The sequence below is a fragment of the Macaca nemestrina genome, chromosome 5, assembly GCF_043159975.1.
Source record: "Macaca nemestrina isolate mMacNem1 chromosome 5, mMacNem.hap1, whole genome shotgun sequence".
In the NCBI taxonomy this organism is placed as follows: Eukaryota; Metazoa; Chordata; class Mammalia; order Primates; family Cercopithecidae; genus Macaca; species Macaca nemestrina.
Window position 1 is genome coordinate 35,855,389 of NC_092129.1, and position 23,052 is coordinate 35,878,440.

General features: G+C 38.6%; 1 protein-coding gene across 7 annotated transcripts in view; it reads left to right on the forward strand.

Moving 5' to 3' along the window:
• The window catches only part of LOC105465606 (A-kinase anchoring protein 7), a 158,090-nt gene that overhangs the window by 24,968 nt on the left and 110,070 nt on the right, over window positions 1-23,052 (forward strand). For all 7 annotated transcript variants that reach the window (XR_011623360.1, XR_977639.3, XM_011714136.3 and 4 more), the window contains exons 4-5: window positions 2,712-2,848; window positions 6,700-6,860. Coding sequence is in view for 5 of the 7 variants with exons in the window: in XM_011714136.3 (XP_011712438.2) it covers window positions 2,712-2,848; window positions 6,700-6,860 (298 nt within the window). In the remaining 2 variants the exon portion in view is untranslated. The remainder of the gene's footprint in view (window positions 1-2,711; window positions 2,849-6,699; window positions 6,861-23,052) is intronic.

Here is a 23,052-nt window from a genome sequence, read left to right on the forward strand (position 1 = left end):
TTAGTCCATTTTGTGCTACCTGAGACTAGATAATTTATAAAGAGCAGTTTATTTCTCACAATTCTGGCGGCTGGGAAATCCAAGATTGAGGAGCCAGCCAGCATCTGGCAAGAGCCTTCTTGCTGCTCTTGTCCCATGGTGAAAGACGAGAGGGTCAAGGAGAGAGTGAGTGAGCAAGTGAGCAGGCTCAAGAGGGAACTGAACTCATCCTTCTCTTAGAAGCCCACTTCCATAGTAACTGCATTAACCCATTCATGAGAACAGTGCCCCCATGACCCAAACACCTCTCGTTAGGCCCCACCCCACACACTGTGAACTGGGGGGTCTAGTTTCCAGCACATGAACTTTGGAGGACACATTCAAACCATAGCACTGGTTAGACTTTCTGAAAATCCCCTTAAATGTCTTCCCTTGATGTTTCAGTTCTTAAGTCCATGACCACATCTCTGCTTCTCCCCTTTCCTCTTCTCATAAATGGACAAACTCCTTGTACATCTCTTGGTCTTTTTCCATATTCCATTGCTTTCTAGCTACCTCTTCTCCTCACCCCTCCTGGATCTTTTCCTCCAGGTGCCTCTCTCATATTTTTCATATGTAGTTTATTCTTTTCCCAGGTTGTTTTTTTGCTTTGGCCGGGGGAGGGGGAGTATTTGGCCTTGAGATTTTTAGTCTGTGTTTCAGTTTATTTTAACAGAGATAATACCAATATCTACCTCATGGGACTGCTGGGAGGCTACACTGAGCTAATATATATGTAAAATATTCACCATGATACCTAGAACCTAGCGAGCACACAGTAAAGGTTAGTTGCTGCTGCTGCTGTTTAAATATGGTTTTTTTATTATCATCACTGCACTGTGGTGAGACAGTGGTGTAGAAGAGATAGACGTTGACCTCAAGAAGTTTATAATTTCATTTTGTCTACATAGAGTAAACTGTGACTGTCTAAGATTTTTGTATACCATTATTTTTGGAACGTTTTATTTATTAGGCTATGAATATTCTTTTATTGGGTGTCACACGAATGACATCTTGTGTTGGAAAATGTTAGGTGTTATTGTGTAACTTCTACTAAGAAAACACCATTTCCTCTGTTGGTCTCTTGCAGATTATAAGGAACAGAGAAATGCTGAGGTTATTTTGGGTGATATGGATTTATTGTAAAGTACATGATGCTAAAGAAAAAGTTATTCATGACACTTGTTAAAGATGGTATGGCAGACCGTATTCCAGAGGGGCCATGGTGACCAGTACAGGGATCACTGCAATGGGGTCTCTCATTTGGGGAGAGAAATTGGACTCAACTCCAACAAGAACAAATGGGGATTTATAACCAAGGAGCAGAATGGAGGTCAGTGAATGGAAAATTACTGAGAGAAAGGATGAGGGGTTTCTGGCTAAACAGACCGGATAGGATTATTGCTGAAGGGAGGCCGTGGTGATAAGATAGCTCAGATATGGAGGGTGGTTAGACACCCAGGGTGGGGGATTTCTTTAAACTGACTTAGCAGCATTCTTGCTCAAACCAGATTCTACGAGGACAGAGAGAGAAGCTCATGGTTAGGCCTAGTCAAGCAGAAGACTCAGAGGGGCCTGACTAGAGTTTTGGTCAAAGGAGAGAGTCTCTGTCAATGGGAAGTGAGATCCAAGGACAGCATCTCATGATTTGCACAATCACATTCCGCAGATAATGGGAACATTGTTCAGGATAAAACAACTACTTTGGTATCAGAACAGTTTGCTATGCTCATGAATCAGTTTTTTCTTATCTCTGCTTTTTTATGGATTCTGCGTTGACTGTCAGCCCCCACTCTTTCCTTTTTTTCTCTCACTAATTCTGCTGCCTCAGGGCTTCTGTCTTCTGTTCCCTTAGGGTTTCTCTGTGCTTTCTTTTCTCCGTTGTTTCTTTTTCTGGGTTTGCTATTTTGTATTCAAACTACTTTCCAATGTACTCACATTTAGAAGTTGACTAGAATTGTATCTAACTGGAAGTGGAGGAGGGAAGATACATCATTCCTCTCCCTGTTTCAGAGGAGCAGGTGCTGAGAGAGGAAGGGAGATGATGGACCAGGTCTGTGGGGATTTCTGGATGCAGATTCTGTTCTTCTAACCTGTGCATTTGGACTTCTTTACAACTCTTCATGGTAATGACCCTCCTCACAGGTCTGGAAAAATGACAGTAGTCATTTCTACTGAAATTATTGCTGTCATAAAATATCTTAAAGGCCATGAGGAATGGGTTCACAGACACATTCACTTGGAGACAAATAATTATTGCTTCCAACAGAAATGGAATGTTGTCTGCTGGCTTGACCTTTCTGTGGCAAGAATAAAGCCTTATTCTTAGGAAAGATCATAGTTATTGAGTCATATTGGGTGTTCCAAGGACAAATTTCTGAAAAGATGCAGAGCCATTGAGAGGTTTTTCCAGTCAGATAGCAATCTGATCTTCATAATAAAGGTGTTGGGTTCAGTACTCTTAAGATAGACAATCATCATGCTTTAAATCTTACACATCCTTTTAAGCTGTCCAAGTCAACTATCTGTTTGAGAACAAGCAGACAGTTAAGCATTCATTTGGTTGAAGAATCTTAGTGTTGTTCTAATTTTGGTTGTTGCTTATTTTTCTTCTTGATTTTACATTTTACCATAAAGAGATTTTGCTTACCTAATCACTGGAATTTTTTTTATATGTGTGTATGTGTTATTAGATTATAAAAGGAATTAAGATCGTGCAAAATGCAATAATACAACAAGATGAGCGACTGGCCAAAGCAATGGTCAGCGATGGTTCCTTTCATATTACCCTGCTGGTGATGCAATTATTAAATGAAGATGAAGTAAACATGTGAGTAATATATTTTTCTTAAATATAATTTTCCGAATTATTACTTTAATATGAGTAAGCACAGCAGAACCCAAAGAGACATTCTAAATTTAAAGAAGTAGTCTCTATACAATTTATTCCAGTTAATAGTTAATATACAGAGTAAAGTATATAAATATTCTTTTTAATCTAAACTTTTAAACTCTGTTATGGTTATCAAGTGGTAGCCCTTGGTTATGTAATCGTTTTGTCCATGCTCATATTATCAGCACTCTGGACTTGACCATTTAGGTTAAAACTTTAGATACATATTCTGGAATCATGGCGCAACCACCTCTTATTATCTGCCTCGCTTTGGGCAAATCATGTACTTTCTAAGTAAATGGAGACAATAATAGTACCAATACATGCAAGAGCTCTTTGCCTAGGGCCTGGCACATAGTAGGCACTCTATTATTAGCTATGAGAGCTGCCATTTTACTAGGCCACTGGACAATTTCAGTTTCACCTTAGTCATTTTAGAGTCACTGTACTCTACCTACCGCCACCGCCCCCATGCCAGGGTTCTGCCATAAAGGTTGAAGACAAGTCATTGATTACTGCTTTCCAATCTGAAAGAAACCTTGTTCTTCCCCCAATTTTTCTGGGACACTCTTATCTGTACTTAGATTTTCCTTTCCTCTGTTACCTCCTATATAGCTCACTGTGTTAAGTTCAAGCCTAAGATCTATGGAAAACCAAAGCCAGGATGAATTGCAGGTTGCTTTTGTTATCTACTTTAACAGCTATATCTCCTGAGGGAATGAGGAGCAAGGCTTAAATTAGGAAGGGGTTGAGGAAAAGGTAAAATAAAAAAGGATAAGATGAAACAAATTAATAACTCAAAATATCCAACCCATTATGATTATTGTAGTTATGTCTTTTAAAGAGTAGAACCTCATGTCTTTAGAGGTCAATCTTGTGATCTGTCCCGAGCTGATGTACCCAAAGTAGCCTTGAGCATCCTGCGAGGACAGAGAGGAGGGGAGATTTTACTTGCCTGACTTTGATCACTTTGCCAATCAGAAGAAAAAAGCAGTTCTCTGGTGCTCTTGAAAGAAGAGAATCCAAAGAAGATGCTATGCAAAATGAAAGGGAGAAGGGAGTCATGCTCTGTGTGTGTTAGAATGGTCAGGATTCTACAGAGAAACAGCACCAATAGGAGAGTATCTATGTAGAGATCTATCTATATCTGTCTGTGCAGACATGTATATCTTTATGTAGAGAGATTTATTTTAAAGAATTGTCTCCCATGATTGAGGGAGAAGTCTGGAATCTGCATGGCAGTCCGGAAGGGGAGTTGATGTCTCAAGACCTTAGTCAGTCTGGGGACAGAATTCCTTCTTGGGTGACTCCAGTCTTTTCTATTAAGGCCCTTTAGCTGATTGGATTGGGTCCACACCCATTCTGGAGGGGCAGAGGTATCAACTTTTAAGTGATGGGCAGGTTCAAGGTGTGACCTCACTTTGGGGCAGCTAGAATGGAATTGATGAGGTTTCTGGGAAGACATTGTTTATGTGAATGATTTATTAAAAGTCTCTAATTTTTAACTTTTTACCCTATACTGTATAATATGTTAGACATCTAGATTGTCCGTTTCTTGTCCTGTATTGATTCCTAATTTTCAAAGTCTAATATCAAGTTTTAGTTGTTTAATAGGATACCGATCGATGGATTGGATATGGAATGTGCAGATACTTTAAAAAAATCATTAATTTCTTGAGGTAGATGTCACCTAAACTCCTTTGTGTCCTTATAGTGTAGAAGAAAGGAATAAAAATGTATTAGGCCAAGCCCGGCTGCTGATTTGAAAAGATAGGTGTCCTGTCTTTGTTTGAAATACAACCTTTGGGTCTGAACTCCAGTTTGAGAATTTTGTTTCTTATATGCATTTACTTTTTACTTACTTTACCTTAAAGGAGCCTTTTGTAAGCCCCTCTTGAAAACATATTCTATTTAAAATAATTCGAATATTAGTGATACTCCCAGTAGACACTGATTCCTTCTTACTGTGTGAATCAGTGGCATCTTATTGGCACAAATTTACTGATTTATACTACTAGAGAACTGGAAAAATGGACTGAATTTAGATAATCTATATTTCTTTAAAGAATAACGACATAGAATTCACTGTCTCTGAAAAGTGTTAACCTTTCTCATGGTCTGGTTTAACATACAGTTTCATTTAAAACAAATATCTTGAATTCCCCCAACTTATAAATGAGCCAGGAGTAGCTGTTCTGTTATCACATGCTTTAATTCATAGCACACAGTGAAGGAAAATACTGACTTAAAAGTATGTGCACTGTTTGCATGAACATAACTACAGTTAGGTAATAGTGAATTTAAACTGGATTTGGAGGTACAATGAGAAATGTACCATACTTATAGCTATATAATGTTTCAGAGAAATGAGACTGAGTATTGAAGTCATAGATGAAAATCAGTTAAAAACTTTACCTGAAGACTAATTTAGAAATATGAAAGATCAAGAAAAATGCTGATTTTTTCAAACACCTGGCTGAACAAATCACTGATCAAAATAATTAAAACGAATGGCAATCCACTGGAAGGGTGTTTTAAAGCCCTGGATGAATGTGCTTAGTTCTTTTTTAAGTAATTGCTGCCCTCTAGTGAGATTTCATTTTTTTCTCAAAGTACCTATACCAAAATCTCTTCAAGATAGAAGTAATTCTAATTTTCCAAATATCAAAAATCTTGTAATGTCCAATTCAGTAATATAGCAGACATTTGTTTTTATTAAGAAAAGTGTGGCAGTGGCTTTTCTGCAGTGGCAGAAAAAATGTGGCAGTGGCTTTTACACAGTGGCTCACACCTGTAATCCCAGCAATTTGGGAGGCCAAGGCGGGAGCATCACTTGAGCCCAGGAGTTTGAGACCAGCTTTCGCAGCACAGGGGAACCTCTCTATAAATAATTTAAAAAAAATAGCGAGGCATGTTGGCATACACCTGTGTATTCCAGCTACTCAGGAGGCTGAGGCAGGAGGATCACCTAAGCCCAGGAGGTCAAGGCTTCAGTCAGCTGTGATCCCACCACTGCACTCCAGCCTGGGTGACAGACAGAGAACCTGTCTGAAAAAAAGAAGAGAGAAAGAGACAGAAAGAGAGAGAGAGAAAGAGAGACAGAGAAAAAAATGAAGAAGAAGAAGAAAGAAGAAGAGAGAAGAGGAAAAGATACAGCACTTCCAACACAGAGCGGCCGTATAATTGCATAGGCTAAATAGCTAAAGTATATATGGCAAACTTACAGTTACAATTGGGGAATATAATTAAAGTTGTATTTTATTTGAGTCTAAGTATAGCAAATTATCTAATTATAGAGACTGTTGCATTTTAAGAGATAGTGTGTTTTAACTTTTATTAGAGTGCCTCACAAATAGTATGTACTGTAAAAGTGTTAGTACTTTCATCAAGAATCTAGAAATTGACATCTAATGTAAGGTAATGTAATCTAATGTAATCTCTTGTAGGTACTTGGTTTTTTGGGATATATTTTCAGTAATTTTTTGAGTTGTTCGTATTTCACTTGGTTAAACATTTTTTGGTAAACTGTAAAATAGTGTCTATTTTCATGTCTTTAATAGCAATTGTAATTAGGTAAAGATTTCTTTACTTCTTCCATAGTTTTTGTTTAAAACTGTCTATCAGTTTTAATCATAAAGTTTAGATTTAGAAGGTATTTTGAGCCTTAAAATAATTAGTACAAATATCAAAATGAATTCATCTTTCTAAAACTGGTACTTTGTTTCTTATTTGGTTTTGTATATTTTATTACTTAATGTGTTACTGAAAAATGTATTATTTCTTACTAGTGGTATTGATGCTCTTTTGGAATTGAAACCATTCATAGAAGAACTCCTCCAAGGAAAACATTTGACTTTGCCCTTTCAAGGGATTGGCACTTTTGGAAATCAGGTTGGATTTGTGAAGCTGGCAGAAGGGGATCATATAAACTCACTTTTGGAGATAGCAGGTAAAACAGCAACACACTCATATGAAATCTTGTCTGTTGGAGAAGCAATATTTTTCAATTTTGTAATAGAGACTTGACATTTTTTAATTTTGAAAGATGATGGACTAGACTCAAGTATTTTTTAGGACTGTCCCAATCATAAGTCTGAAGGATTTCAGTGCTTATCACAACATTTGGCATACAGTAGCTGGCACTTGGTAAGTACTGAATCAATGAATAGGAGTCACTGGTTGCCTATTCAAAGGCTTGTAGGAGTTGTCATTCCCATTCCAGAGAGCCAGTTGGTGAATCAGCAAGGTTTCCATTTATGCCGCTCCCCTCCACCCACTCCCCTGGAGGGACTACTCTCTGAGCAGAAGGCCCATTGGTGTTAGCAGAAGACCTCACATGTGTTGGAGAACATATTGCTTTGTGCAGCACAATTGAAAGTGTCAGGGAATTGGAAGCAGAAAAAATCATAACCTGGTTGAGTGACTTCAGTTTGATCCAGAGATAGTAGGTTGGGTATTAGCCTACATGCTGTGAGAAATTTTTATTTTCACATCATTTCATGTCATGTCGTCTAATTGCAGGTTCAGTAATCCGTAGTTCATAACACGCTTGCATCATTGGTCCATGCTCTGTGTTTTTTTTCTTTCTATCTATTATTCCTTCTACTGTTTTCTTTCTCTGCCCCCTCTTCCCTCTCTTCTTGCCTCCATCCCTCCTTCTCTTTATGTATCTACCCTTCTCTCTCTCTCTATCTCTTAAAAAGCAGTATAATAATTACCTGGGAATCTACCACCCCAAACAGAAGCTAGTACTTTGGTAGTAATCTAACCATATTGTCCTTTCAGTAATGCATCCTTTTGCCTTCCTCCAATTAAGTTCACTATCATCCTGAAGTCAGTGTTTACTTCCTTTTATTTTCCCAAAGTATTTGCATTTTCATTTTAGTTGGTTTTAACTTAATACAAAGGGCATCGTGTTGTATGTGATCTATTGGGACATCCTTTTCGCTTAATGTTACATTGCCTCTTTGCTGTTTAATAATTGCCTATTTTAAAGTGTATGTTTGGCAGGGAGTGAGGATCAGGTTTCATTGCTGGTTTTTCTTTTGTGTTCTTAAGATATTTGTGATAAATATTTTTGTGAATGTCAATGTTTATATAGGGCTGGATTATCATTCAGATTAATTGTTAGAATGACATTTAGTATAGTGTCAGTTGTGCTGTCTGGTACATGGTTTAAGTTCACTGAGTTCATTATCCATTCAGATGTATCAGAAGTAGAGCTGTTTAGTTATCTTTTTAGTAGAAGATTTCTGTTATATATTTGAAATACATTTTACATAACAGCATTTCAATTGGGTTGCAAATGTGAAATTCACTATTGTTATTAGTGACACAGCCACATTCGTTTTAGCTAAGGTTTTTATAAATTTATTACCTCTAAATTTCATTTCTTCTACATAATGTTGGGCCCAAGGAATTATACTTTAGTAGGAATAATTCATTCCTTTAGCATGCAGTTAGCCGGTGCCAGCTAGATACTTGGGATAGAAAACTGAAAAAATAAAAAAGATTAAAAAAAAGATCCTTTTTGTCTAAGGAGCTTATAGCCTTGTGCAGAAACAAACAGGCAAGCAATTGCAGTGCAATATAGTAATAATAATAATTTTTGTAATGAGAGGCAGAGGCACAGAGTATAGTGGGCACACAGGAGAAGGGGGCTGGATTGAGGAAGATTTCATAGGAGAAATAGCATTTGAGTTAACATTTGAAGTGTAAATACAGGTTTTCTGGTTGAACAAATGGGAGGAGTGTATTCTGGGTAGAGGGAACAGCATATGCAAATAAATCAAGTTCTATTTAGGGACCTACAAGTAGTTTAGTGTTACTGAAGTATAAATTGCAAATCTATAGATATCATCAAATGAGATTCATATGCTAAAGGGAGCAGTGAAGATAAAATAAGGGCATGAGGAGAGTGGTGAAAGTTTAGAATGGTGACCAAGGGAAATGGAAGGGGAAAGTTTAATAAGCAGCATGTAATGGGTTGCAGAGCAGTGCAGAAGGTGCATTTGGGATGAGTGCAAAAATTTGTAATGGTACTAATTTGTGATGTTCTCAAGTACTATTCTAGGATTTAGCTATGGGAATGGAGAGGGGAAACTGAATTAATCCATACTTGAGCACTTGTATGGTAGGTGTGGTAAAAAGACAAAGGAACAAGACTGTCAAGAGAGTGGCAGAATGTTTGATCATTATTGGACGTACATTAAGAGAAGGCAGTGAAGTCTGGATGGGACTAATATTTGGAAGGAGAATAGAGTAATAGGACTGAAGAAGAGAGTTAATAGAAGTTCAAGAGTGAGAAAGGAAAATCAGGAGGTGTGATCAGAGAGCAGTATATTGGATTTTATGAATTGAGGAGCTTTCTGGTTAATAGAGAGTATGTAGAAACTTCGCTCGTTGACGTCACAAAGAAAAACAAATGATAGCTAGAAGTTTTAAAATCAAGAGGAAGACAGATTATTAGGTTTCATAGGAGAAACTTACAGCTTCAGTGAAGTCCCTAGGTACATGATCAGTATACAAAAAACTATAAATAATTATTTTTTTAAGAGGCACAATTTTTAATAACAAGAACAGTAGAGACGTAGGAATAAGTCAACTAAAGGATATGCAAGACTTCTATGGAGGAAATATTTTGACTATTCCATCTTTACTAGGTATGTTTATCATAATACTTTTCCCTTTTCCTTTTGTAAAGACAGAGTCTTGCTCTGTCACCCAGGCTGGAGTGCAGTGGTGCAATCGTGACTCACTGCAGCCTTGAGCTCCTAGGCTCAAGCGATCCTCCTGCCTCAGCTTCTTGGGTAGTTGGGACTACAAGTGTGCGCCACCATGGCCAGCTAATTTTTTTTTTTTAAAGAGTTGGGGTCTCGCTATGTTGCCAAGACTGGTCTTGAACTCTTGGCCTCAAGCAGTTGTCCTGCCTCAGCCTTGTAAAGTGTTGGGATTGCAGGCATGAGCCACTGTGCCCAGCCCCTCCTTTCTTTTTCTGTTTATTACAAGAGCATCTCCTCTCACTGAGAAATACATTTCTAGACTAAGCCAGACCATCAAAAAAATTGCATAGGTACTTAGACAAAATTGTGTAAAACTTTGTAGAACTGATATTACAGAATTGCTTTTACTGTAATTCTTTTGGCATTATTTGATGATTTTATAAGAAAAAGGTTTATGGAAATTCTCTGTGTTTAAGTATTAAAAATGTTGATTATATCTTGTTAAATAACATGAGTTGATTAGAAAAAATTCTTTTTGGCTGGGCGCGGCAGCTCATGCCAGTAATCCCAGCACTTTGGGAGGCTGAAGTGAGCAGATCACGAGGTCAGGGGTGACCAGTACTCGAGATCAGCCTGGCCAATATGGTGAAACCCCGTCTCCACTAGAAATACAAAAAATTAGCAGGGTGTGATGGCACACCCCTGTAGTCCCAGCTACTCAAGAGGCTGAGGCAGGAGAATCACTTGAACCCAGGAGGCAGAGGTTGCAGTGAGCCAAGATCGTGCCCCTGTACTCCAACCAAGGCGACAGAGCGAGACTCCATCTCAAAAAAAAAAAAAAGAAAAAAATTCTTTTTAATTTTAATATAGGGGCTATTTCTTTTGAACATGTTGTTTTTTACCTAATGAATGTTGAACATTTAACTTTTGTCTTTGGGTTAGAATTAGTTACTTGAAAACTTAGAATCTAGTTTCTTGCGTACTTCAATTTAGAATATAGGATTTAGAATTTAGAATTTAGAATACGTTATTCTTTTTGTGCACTTATCTCATACCTGGCTTCATGTTTTCTTTACAGTTTTAGTTTCCCTTTGTCTCATTTTCTTTATTTTAAATTTACTTACTATAGTGTACACTTCTTTGGACTTATCTTAAGTCCTATTTTTAGGGATAGGGTGAAGCAAAACGTGTAAATAAGCATCCAAACAAATAAGCAGTATTTACAAGTCAAGGAGTACTTAAAATCATTAGTTGGCCAACGAGAAGGCAACTCTAATTGTTTTGAGGGCACATCATTTGGGACCAATGCCCACAGTTAATCTTTTCTTCCTGGGCAAATCATTTGGGACTGATGCCCACAGTTAAGCTTAATCTTTTCTTCCTGGCTGCTCTGGAAAAAATGCTAGACTTAGAGCTTTTCTTTGGTAATATAAACATCTCTGCACTCAAGAAACATTTCTAATTAGTCATCCATCTATTGTTCTTTTAAATAATTCACTGGGTGCTTGCAACGTTGAGAATTCCATCCATTCTTTGCAAATATTCTCACAAAGGCATTTTCCAATATTGATGAAAGATCCATTGTGTGCTGAGGAATGTGAAGTCTCACCAGCTTTAATATGAATATAAGCCCGAAGATATTGGTTTGTTATTACTGCTCCTGTAATTCTTCTCTTGATTCCAGAGGTATTGGGTACTGTTGATTAAAAATATTTATGTGTTTTCAAAAGTTTCAACAAAGCATTATAACAAATAGAAGCTGGAGGGAGAAAAGCATTCTTTCCCCTCATATAATCGCTGTTATACTTGCTTTTAATCTTTTACGTGTGTATTGTACTGTTGTTTTTGATTATAATTTTTATGCACTTTTATGAGAAACCTAAATATTTGAATATACATGGAAAACTTTATTCACTTACTGAAGCAACATGTATTTATTAATTATTGGGGACGTACTGTGTCAGGCATTGAAGTTTAGATATAGCCTCTATTTACATAGTGTTCAGATATTCAGAATGTTCAGCACATGGAATTCTTGTCAATATTTTGCTTCTTTAGATATATTTTTAAAAGAATGCCTCAGGCTGGGGACAGTGGCTTGTGCCTGTAATCCCAGCCACTCAGCAGACGGAGGTAGAAGGATTACTTGAGCTCAGGGGCTGGAGGTTACAGTGAGGTATGATTGTGCCACTACACTCTAGTCTGGGCAACAGAGGGAGACCCCATCTCAAAGAAAGAATGCCTTAGGATTAGTACTACTTCAATGCAACAGTATCAGTAAACTGATTTAATATTTGTTTTTGCATCATATTTTATAAGCTGTTTGGTCAAATGATATATTCCAACTTTCAGAAGAATATATTCCATTGACCAAAGTTTCTTAAAACTTTGTAATAAATTGTATGTATATGCCTACACAGGAATATTAAAATTTTGTTCATTCAAAATAATGGAGACAGAGCTAGTCTGACTTACTGTAAAGCAGGAAAATTTGTAAAGAAAGTAATTCTAGAAGATGGCCGAATAGGAACAGCTCCAGTCTCCAACTCCCAGCGCGAGCGACACAGAAGACCGGTGATTTCTGCATTTTCAACTGAGGTACTGGGTTCATCTCACTGGGGAGTGCCGGACGATCGGTGCTGGTCAGCTGCTGCAGCCCGACCAGCGAGAGCTGAAGCAGGGCGAGGCATTGCCTCACCTGGGAAGCGCAAGGGGGAAGGGAATCCCTTTTCCTAGCCAGGGGAACTGAGACACACAACACCTGGAAAATCGGGTAACTCCCACCCCAATACTGCGCTTTAAGCAAACAGGCACACCAGGAGATCATATCCCACACCTGGCCGGGAGGGTCCCACACCCACGGAGCCTCCCTCATTGCTAGCACAGCAGTCTGTGATCTACCGGCAAGGCAGCAGCGAGGCTGGGGGAGGCGCGCCCGCCATTGCTGAGGCTTAAGTAGGTAAACAAAGCCGCTGGGAAGCTCGAACTGGGTGGAGCTCACAGCAGCTCAAGGAAACCTGCCTGTCTCTGTAGACTCCACCTCTGGGGACAGGGCACAGTAAACAATAACAAACACAGCAGAAAACTCTGCAGACGCAAATGACTCTGTCTGACAGCTTTGAAGAGAGCAGTGGATCTCCCAAAACGGAGGCTGAGATCTGAGAAGGGACAGACTCCCTGCTCAAGTGGGTCCCTGACCCCTGAGCAGCCTAACTGGGAGACATCCCCCACTAGGTGCAGTCTGACACCCCACACCTCACAGGGTGGAGTACACCCCTGAGAGGAAGCTTCCGAAGCAAGAATCAGACAGGTACACTCGCTGTTCAGAAATATTCTATCTTCTGCAGCCTCTGCTGCTGATACCCAGGCAAACAGGGTCTGGAGTGGACCTCAAGCAATCTCCAACAGACCTACAGCTGAGGGTCCTGACTGTTAGAAGGAAAACCATCAAACAGGAAGGACACCTACACCAAAACCCCATCAGTACATCACCATCATCAAAGACCAGAGGCAGATAAAACCACAAAAATGGGGAAAAAGCAGGGCAGAAAAGCTGGAAATTCAAAAAATAAGAGCACATCTCCCCCGGCAAAGGAGCGCAGCTCATCGCCAGCAACGGATCAAAGCTGGACGGAGAATGACTTTGACGAGATGAGAGAAGGCTTCAGTCCATCAAATTTCTCAGAGCTAAAGGAGGAATTACGTACCCAGCGCAAAGAAACTAAAAATCTTGAAAAAAAAGTGGAAGAATTGATGGCTAGAGTAATTAATGCAGAGAAGGTCATAAACGAAATGAAAGAGATGAAAACCATGACATGAGAAATACGTGACAAATGCACAAGCTTCAGTAACCGACTCGATCAACTGGAAGAAAGAGTATCAGCGATTGAGGATCAAATGAATGAAATGAAGCGAGAAGAGAAACCAAAAGAAAAAAGAAGAAAAAGAAATGAACAAAGCCTGCAAGAAGTATGGGATTATGTAAAAAGACCAAATCTACATCTGATTGGGGTGCCTGAAAGTGAGGGGGAAAATGGAGCCAAGTTGGAAAACACTCTTCAGGATATCATCCAGGAGAACTTCCCCAACCTAGTAGGGCAGGCCAACATTCAAATCCAGGAAATACAGAGAACGCCACAAAGATACTCCTCGAGAAGAGCAACTCCAAGACACATAATTGCCAGATTCACCAAAGTTGAAATGAAGGAAAAAATCTTAAGGGCAGCCAGAGAGAAAGGTCGGGTTACCCACAAAGGGAAGCCCATCAGACTAACAGCAGATCTCTCGGCAGAAACTCTACAAGCCAGAAGAGAGTGGGGACCAATATTCAACATTCTTAAAGAAAAGAATTTTAAACCCAGAATTTCATATCCAGCCAAACTAAGTTTCATAAGTGAAGGAGAAATAAAATCCTTTACAGATAAGCAAATGCTTAGAGATTTTGTCACCACTAGGCCTGCCTTACAAGAGACCCTGAAGGAAGCACTAAACATGGAAAGGAACAACCGGTACCAGCCATTGCAAAAACATGCCAAAATGTAAAGACCATCGAGGCAAGGAAGAAACTGCATCAACTAACGAGCAAAATAACCAGTTAATATCATAATGGCAGGATCAAGTTCACACATAACAATCTTAACCTTAAATGTAAATGGACTAAACGCTCCAATTAAAAGACACAGACTGGCAAACTGGATAAAGAGTCAAGACCCATCAGTCTGCTGTATTCAGGAGACCCATCTCACACGCAGAGACATACATAGGCTCAAAATAAAGGGATGGAGGAAGATTTACCAAGCAAATGGAGAACAAAAAAAAGCGGGGGTTGCAATACTAGTCTCTGATAAAACAGACTTTAAACCATCAAAGATCAAAAGAGACAAAGAAGGCCATTACATAATGGTAAAGGGATCAATTCAACAGGAAGAGCTAACTATCCTAAATATATATGCACCCAATACAGGAGCACCCAGATTCATAAAGCAAGTCCTTAGAGACTTACAAAGAGACTTAGACTCCCATACAATAATAATGGGAGACTTCAACACTCCACTGTCAACATTAGACAGATCAACGAGACAGAAAGTTAACAAGGATATCCAGGAATTGAACTCATCTCTGCAGCAAGCAGACCTAATAGACATCTATAGAACTCTCCACCCCAAATCAACAGAATATACATTCTTCTCAGCACCACATCGTACTTACTCCAAAATCGACCACGTAATTGGAAGTAAAGCACTCCTCAGCAAATGTACAAGAACAGAAATTATAACAAACTGTCTCTCAGACCACAGTGCAATCAAACTAGAACTCAGGACTAAGAAACTCAATCAAAACCGCTCAACTACATGGAAACTGAACAACCTGCTCCTGAATGACTACTGGGTACATAACGAAATGAAGGCAGAAATAAAGATGTTCTTTGAAACCAATGAGAACAAAGATACAACATACCAGAATCTCTGGGACACATTTAAAGCAGTGTGTAGAGGGAAATTTATAGCACTAAATGCCCACAAGAGAAAGCAGGAAAGATCTAAAATTGACACTCTAACATCGCAATTAAAAGAACTAGAGAAGCAAGAGGAAACACATTCGAAAGCTAGCAGAAGGCAAGAAATAACTAAGATCAGAGCAGAACTGAAGGAGATAGAGACACAAAAAACCCTCCAAAAAATCAATGAATCCAGGAGTTGGTTTTTTGAAAAGATCAACAAAATTGACAGACCACTAGCAAGACTAATAAAGAAGAAAAGAGAGAAGAATCAAATCGACGCAATTAAAAATGATAAAGGGGATATCACCACCGACCCCACAGAAATACAAACTACCATCAGAGAATACTATAAACACCTCTACGCAAATAAACTGGAAAATCTAGAAGAAATGGATAATTTCCTGGACACTTACACTCTTCCAAGACTAAACCAGGAAGAAGTTGAATCCCTGAATAGACCAATAGCAGGCTCTGAAATTGAGGCAATAATTAATAGCCTACCAACCAAAAAAAGTCCAGGACCAGATGGATTCACAGCTGAATTCTACCAGAGGTACAAGGAGGAGTTGGTACCATTCCTTCTGAAACTATTCCAATCAATAGAAAAAGAGGGAATCCTCCCTAACTCATTTTATGAGGCCAACATCATCCTGATACCAAAGCCTGGCAGAGACACAACAAAAAAAGAGAATTTTAGACCAATATCCCTCATGAACATCGATGCAAAAATCCTCAATAAGTACTGGCAAACCGGATTCAGCAACACATCAAAAAGCTTATCCACCATGATCAAGTGGGGTTCATCCCTGGGATGCAAGGCTGGTTCAACATTCGCAAATCAATAAACATAATCCAGCATATAAACAGAACCAAAGACAAGAACCACATGATTATCTCAATAGATGCAGAAAAGGCTTTTGACAAAATTCAACAGCCCTTCATGCTAAAAACGCTCAATAAATTCGGTATTGATGGAACGTACTTCAAAATGATAAGAGCTATCTATGACAAACCCACAGCCAATATCATACTGAATGGGCAAAAACTGGAAAAATTCCCTTTGAAAACTGGCACAAGACAGGGATGCCCTCTCTCACCACTCCTATTCAACATAGTGTTGGAAGTTCTGGCTAGGGCAATCAGGCAAGAGAAAGAAATCAAGGGTATTCAGTTAGGAAAAGAAGAAGTCAAATTGTCCCTCTTTGCAGATGACATGATTGTATATTTAGAAAACCCCATTGTCTCAGCCCAAAATCTCCTTAAGCTGATAAGCAACTTCAGCAAAGTCTCAGGATACAAAATTAATGTGCAAAAATCACAAGCATTCTTATACACCAGTAACAGACAAACAGAGAGCCAAATCAGGAATGAACTTCCATTCACAATTGCTTCAAAGAGAATCAAAGACCTAGGAATCCAACTTACAAGGGATGTAAAGGACCTCTTCAAGGAGAACTACAAACCACTGCTCAGTGAAATAAAAGAGGACACAAACAAAATGAAGAACATACCATGCTCATGGATAGGAAGAATCAATATCGTGAAAATGGCCATACTGCCCAAGGTAATTTATAGATTCAATGCCATCCCCATCAAGCTACCAACGAGTTTCTTCACAGAATTGGAAAAAACTGCTTTAAAGTTCATATGGAACCAAAAAAGAGCCTGCATCTCCAAGACAATCCTAAGTCAAAAGAACAAAGCTGGAGGCATCACGTTACCTGACTTCAAACTATACTGCAAGGCTACAGTAACCAAAACAGCATGGTACTGGTGGTACCAAAACAGAGATATAGACCAATGGAACAGAACAGAGTCCTCAGAAATAATACCACACATCTACAACCATCTGATCTTTGACAAACTTGAGAGAAACAAGAAATGGGGAAAGGATTCCCTATTTAATAAATGGTGCTGGGAAAATTGGCTAGCCATAAGTAGAAAGCTGAAACTGGATCCTTTCCTTCCTCCTTATACAAAAATTAATTCAAGATGGATTAGAGACTTAAATGTTAGACCTAATACCATAAAAATCCTAGAGGAAAACCTAGGTAGTACCATTCAGGACATAGGCATGGGCAAAGACTTCATGTCTAAAACACCAAAAGCAACAGCAGCAAAAGCCAAAATTGACAAATGGGATCTAATTAAACTAAAGAGCTTCTGCACAGCAAAAGAAACTACCATCAGAGTGAACAGGCAACCTACAGAATGGGAGAAAATGTTTGCAATCTACTCATCTGACAAAGGGCTAATATCCAGAACCTACAAAGAACTCAAACAAATTTACAAGAAAAAAACAAACAACCCCATCAAAAAGTGGGCAAAGGATATGAACAGACATTTCTCAAAAGAAGACATTCATACAGCCAACAGACACATGAAAAAATGCTCATCATCACTGGCCATCCGAGAAATGCAAATCAAAACCACAATGAGATACCATCTCACACCAGTTAGAATGGCAATCATTAAAAAGTCAGGAAACAACAGGTGCTGGAGAGGATGTGGAGAAATAGGAACACTTTTACACTGTTGGTGGGATTGTAAACTAGTTCAACCATTATGGAAAACAGTATGGCGATTCCTCAAGGATCTAGAACTAGATGTACCATATGACCCAGCCATCCCATTACTGGGTGTATACCCAAAGGATTATAAATTATGCTGCTATAAAGACACATGCACACGTATGTTTATTGCGGCACTATTCACAATAGCAAAGACTTGGAATCAACCCAAATGTCCATCAGTGACAGATTGGATTAAGAAAATGTGGCACATATACGCCATGGAATACTATGCAGCCATAAAAAAGGATGAGTTTGTGTCCTTTGTAGGGACATGGATGCAGCTGGAAACCATCATTCTTAGCAAACTATCACAAGAACAGAAAACCAAACACCGCATGTTCTCACTCATAGGTGGGAACTGAACAATGAGATCACTTGGACTCAGGAAGGGGAACATCACACACCGGGGCCTATCATGGGGAGGGGGAAGGGGGGAGGGGGGAGGGATTGCATTGGGAGTTATACCTTATGTAAATGACGAGTTGATGGGTGCAGCACACCAACAAGGCACAAGTATACATATGTAACAAACCTGCACGTTATGCACATGTACCCTACAACTTAAAGTATAATAATAATAAATTAAAAAAAAAAAAAAAAAAGAAAAGAAAGTAATTCTAGTTGACCTTTGAACAACGTGGGGATTGGTGCCCAGAACCCTGCGTAGTCAAAATTCCCCATGTAACTTTCGACTCCCCCAGAAGTTTACTACTAATAGTCTACTGTTGACTGAAAGCCTTATTGATAACATAAACAACTGATTAACACATATTTTATATGTTACATGTATTATTAATATATACTATATTCTTGTGATAAATAATTTAGAGAAAAGAAAATGCTATTAAGAGAATCCTGAGAAAGAGAATACATGTTTGCTGTTCATTAAGTGGAAGTGGATGATCATAAAGGTTTTCACCCTCATCATTTTCACATTGAGTGGACTGAGGAGGAGGAGGAGTGAGTCTTGCTGTCTTAGGGGTGGCAGAGGCACAAGAAGTGGAGGTGGAAGCAGGGAGGCAGGATAGGCAGGCACACACGTGTAACTTCTACTGAAAAATATCCATATATATGCCAAGCAGACCTAATGGACATCTACAGAACTCTCCACCCCAAATCAACAGAATATACATTCTTCTCAGCACCACATCACACTTATTCCAAAATTGACCACATAGTTGGAAGTAAAGCACTCCTCAGCAAATGTACAAGAACAGAAATTATAACAAACTGTCTCTCAGACCATAGTGCAATCAAACTAGAACTCAGGATTAAGAAACTCACTCAAAACCAGTCAACTACATGGAAACGGAACGACCTGCTCCTGAATGACTACTGAGTACATAACGAAATGAAGGCAGAAATAAAGATGTTCTTTGAAACCAGTGAGAACAAAGATACAACATACCAGAATCTTTGGGACACATTTAAAGCACTGTGTAGAGGGAAATTTATAGCACTAAATGCCCACAAGAGAAAGCAGGAAAGATCTAAAATTGACACCCTAACATCATAATTAAAAGAACTAGAGAACAAGAGCAAACACATTCAAAAGCTAGCAGAAGGCAAGAAATAACTAAGATCAGAGCAGAACTGAAGGAGATAGAGGCACAAAAAAACCCTTCAAAAATCAGTGAATCCAGGAACTGGTTTTTTTGAAAAGATCAACAAAATTGATAGACCGCTAGCAAGACTAATAAAGAAGAAAAGAGAGAAGAATCAAATAGAGGCAATAAAAAATGATAAAGGGGATATCACCACTGACCCCACAGAAATACAAACTACCATCAGAGAATACTATAAACACCTCTACACAAATAAACTAGAAAACCTAGAAGAAATGGATAAATTCCTGGACACATACAATCTCCCAAGACTAAACCAGGAAGAAGTTGAATCCCTGAATAGTCCAATAGCAGGCTCTGAAATTGAGGCAATAATTAATAGCCTACCAACCAAGAAAAGTCCAGGACCAGAAGGATTCACAGCCAAATTCTACCAGAGGTACAAGGAGGAGCTGATACCATTCCTTCTGAAACTATTCCAATCAATAGAAAAAGAGGGAATCCATTTTCACGATATTGATTCTTCCTATACATGAGCATGGTATGTTCTTCCATTTGTTTGTGTCCTCTTTTATTTCACTGAGCAGTGGTTTGTAGTTCTCCTTGAAGAGGTCCTTTACATCCCTTGTAAGTTGGATTCCTAGATATTTTATTCTCTTTGAAGCGATTGTGAATGGAAGTTCATTCCTGATTTGGCTCTCTGTTTGTCTGTTACTGGTGTATAAGAATGCTTGTGATTTTTGCACATTAATGTTGTATCCTGAGACTTTGCTGAAGTTGCTCATCAGCTTAAGGAGATTTTGGGCTGAGACAAAATGGCCATACTGCCCAAGGTTATTTATAGATTCAATGCCATCCCCATCAAGCTACCAACGAGTTTCTTCACAGAATTGGAAAAAACTGCTTTAAAGTTCATATGGAACCAAAAAAGAGCCCGCATCTCCAAGAGAATCCTAAGTCAAAAGAACAAAGCTGGAGGGCATCACGATACCTGACTTCAAACTATACTACAAGGCTACAGTAACCAAAACAGCATGGTACTGGTACCAAAACAGAGATATAGACCAATGGAACAGAACAGAGTCCTCAGAAATAATACCACACATCTACAGCCATCTGATCTTTGACAAACCTGAGAGAAACAAGAAATGGGGAAAGGATTCCCTATTTAATAAATGGTGCTGGGAAAATTGGCTAGCCATATGTAGAAAGCTGAAACTGGATCCTTTCCTTACTCCTTATACGAAAATTAATTCAAGATGGATTAGAGACTTAAATGTTAGACCTAATACCATAAAAATCCTAGAAGAAAACCTAGGTAGTACCATTCAGGACATAGGCATGGGCAAAGACTTCATGTCTAAAACACCAAAAGCAACAGCAGCAAAAGCCAAAATTGACAAATGGGATCTAATTAAACTAAAGAGCTTCTGCACAGCAAAAGAAACTACCATCAGAGTGAACAGGCAACCTACAGAATGGGAGAAAATGTTTGCAATCTACTCATCTGACAAAGGGCTAATATCCAGAACTTACAAAGAACTCAAACAAATTTACAAGAAAAAAACAAACAACCCCATCAAAAAGTGGGCAAAGGATATGAACAGACATTTCTCAAAAGAAGACATTCATACAGCCAACAAACACATGAAAAAATGCTCATCATCACTGGCCATCCGAGAAATGCAAATCAAAACCACAATGAGATACCATCTCACACCAGTTAGAATGGCAATCATTAAAAAGTCAGGAAACAACAGGTGCTGGAGAGGATGTGGAGAAATAGGAACACTTTTACACTGCTGGTGGAACTGTAAACTAGTTCAAGCATTGTGGAAGACAGTGTGTCGATTCCTCAAGGATCTCTAACTAGAAATACCATTTGACCCAGCTATCCCATTACTGAGTATATACCCAAAGGATTATAAATCATGCTGCTGTAAAGACACATGCACATATATGTTCATTGCGGCACTATTCACAATAGCAAAGACTTGGAACCAACCCAAATGTCCATCAGTGACAGACTGGATTAAGAAAATGTGGCACATATACACCATGAAATACTATGCAGCCATAAAAAAGGATGAGTTCATGTCCTTTGTAGGGACATGGATGCAGTTGGAAACCATCATTCTCAGCAAACTATTGCAAGAACAGAAAACTAAACACTGCCTGTTCTCATTCATAGGTGGGAATTGAACAATGAGAACACTTGGACACAGGAAGGGGAACATCACACACTGGGGCCTATTGTGGGGTCGGGGGAGGGGGGAGGGATAGCATTAGGAGATATACCTAATGTAAATGATGAGTTAATGGGTGCAGCACACCAATATGGCACATGTATACATATGTAACCTGCATGTTGTGCACATGTACCCTGGAACATAAAGTATAATAATAATAAAAAAAGAAAAATATCCATATATAAGTGGACCTACTTAGTTCAAACCTGTGTTGTTCAAAGGTTCAGCTGTAGTCCAATTTACCTAATTTTCATTGAGAGAGTTTTTAGATTTACAAGTTAAAAAAATAAATTCTTAAAGTGTTACATAGTTCTTATGAAAAAAGGAACCAATTTCAGACACTACTCTTTGTACTCATTACTAAATATTGGCAGGATAGTCATTTAGAATTTGTAATGTGTAAAATTGAAGAAAATTATTGGACATTTTGTACTAGTAGAGTCTAAATTGATGGGCTTTTACCATTAATGGGGGTCAGGATATGCTACTCCATAATATTTTAAGCTAAAGGAATTTGAGAAAACAGCAGAAGTAGGAAAGTCACCCTCTGCCCTGCTGCCCTTCCCTGAAGCAGGTCGTAGGACCCACATTTGAGATATGCTCTCTCTATGCCTGGAGGAGTGGAACATCCTCCTTTCTGAAGACACTGGGTCACAGAGGAGAAGCTGAGTCAGTAGGCCTTGCTAAGTTTCCCCCAGTTTATTACCATTAAATCATAGTTTTTAATTCAGTTGTACTTCTCCACAACTATCCACTTCTTCATCAAACATAGCATAAAAATACACAGGTTTACATGTTTATTTGGGTCATTATTTTCTTATAAAAGGTCCTATGTCACATAAAGCTTCTGTTAAATAAATTGGAATGCTTGTCTCTTGTTAATCTGTCTTTTTTATAGAGTTCTCTGTAACAATGAATATAGGATGGATGAGAAAAAGATATTTCTTTTTTCCTATACCATTAAAATTATGTTGTTACTCACAGTTATTTTTGGTACCTGCTGGTGAGCTAAAGAGACCAAGCCCTTCTTTGCATCACATGTACTGTGGGCTTACGGTGGTCGCCACTTGAGGGAGCAGGTAAGGTGTGTGGCATCAGAGGCTGTGTCTCAGCTTCCTAGCTTGACCTTGAGTGATCCTGTTTTTTTTTTTTTTTTCCAGAATAAAATAGCACCTTCTTTCCTAGAACTACCCAGTAGCTGATAGAATTAAGAAGATACTGAAAATTTTGCATTTATATGGCATGTTCCCACATTTTATAATGAATGATGAAATTGCACTGAAAAGCTTTTTGCATAGAAATGGATATGTGATTTCATTCATTTTTTCAGCCATATGTAATTTTGTTAAGCTTGTTAGATTGAGAGATTGCTAAAAATTTAGCCCACTAGAATTATAATAGTTCTTGCAAATCTTTCTTTTTTAAATAGAAAAGTGCCCTTGGTTAGCATGATAAAAGATTCTAAGTACATTTATGTCATACAAGAAAAAATGAAAGGTTTTTAGAATGTTCTTTTGAACATTATGCTTCCT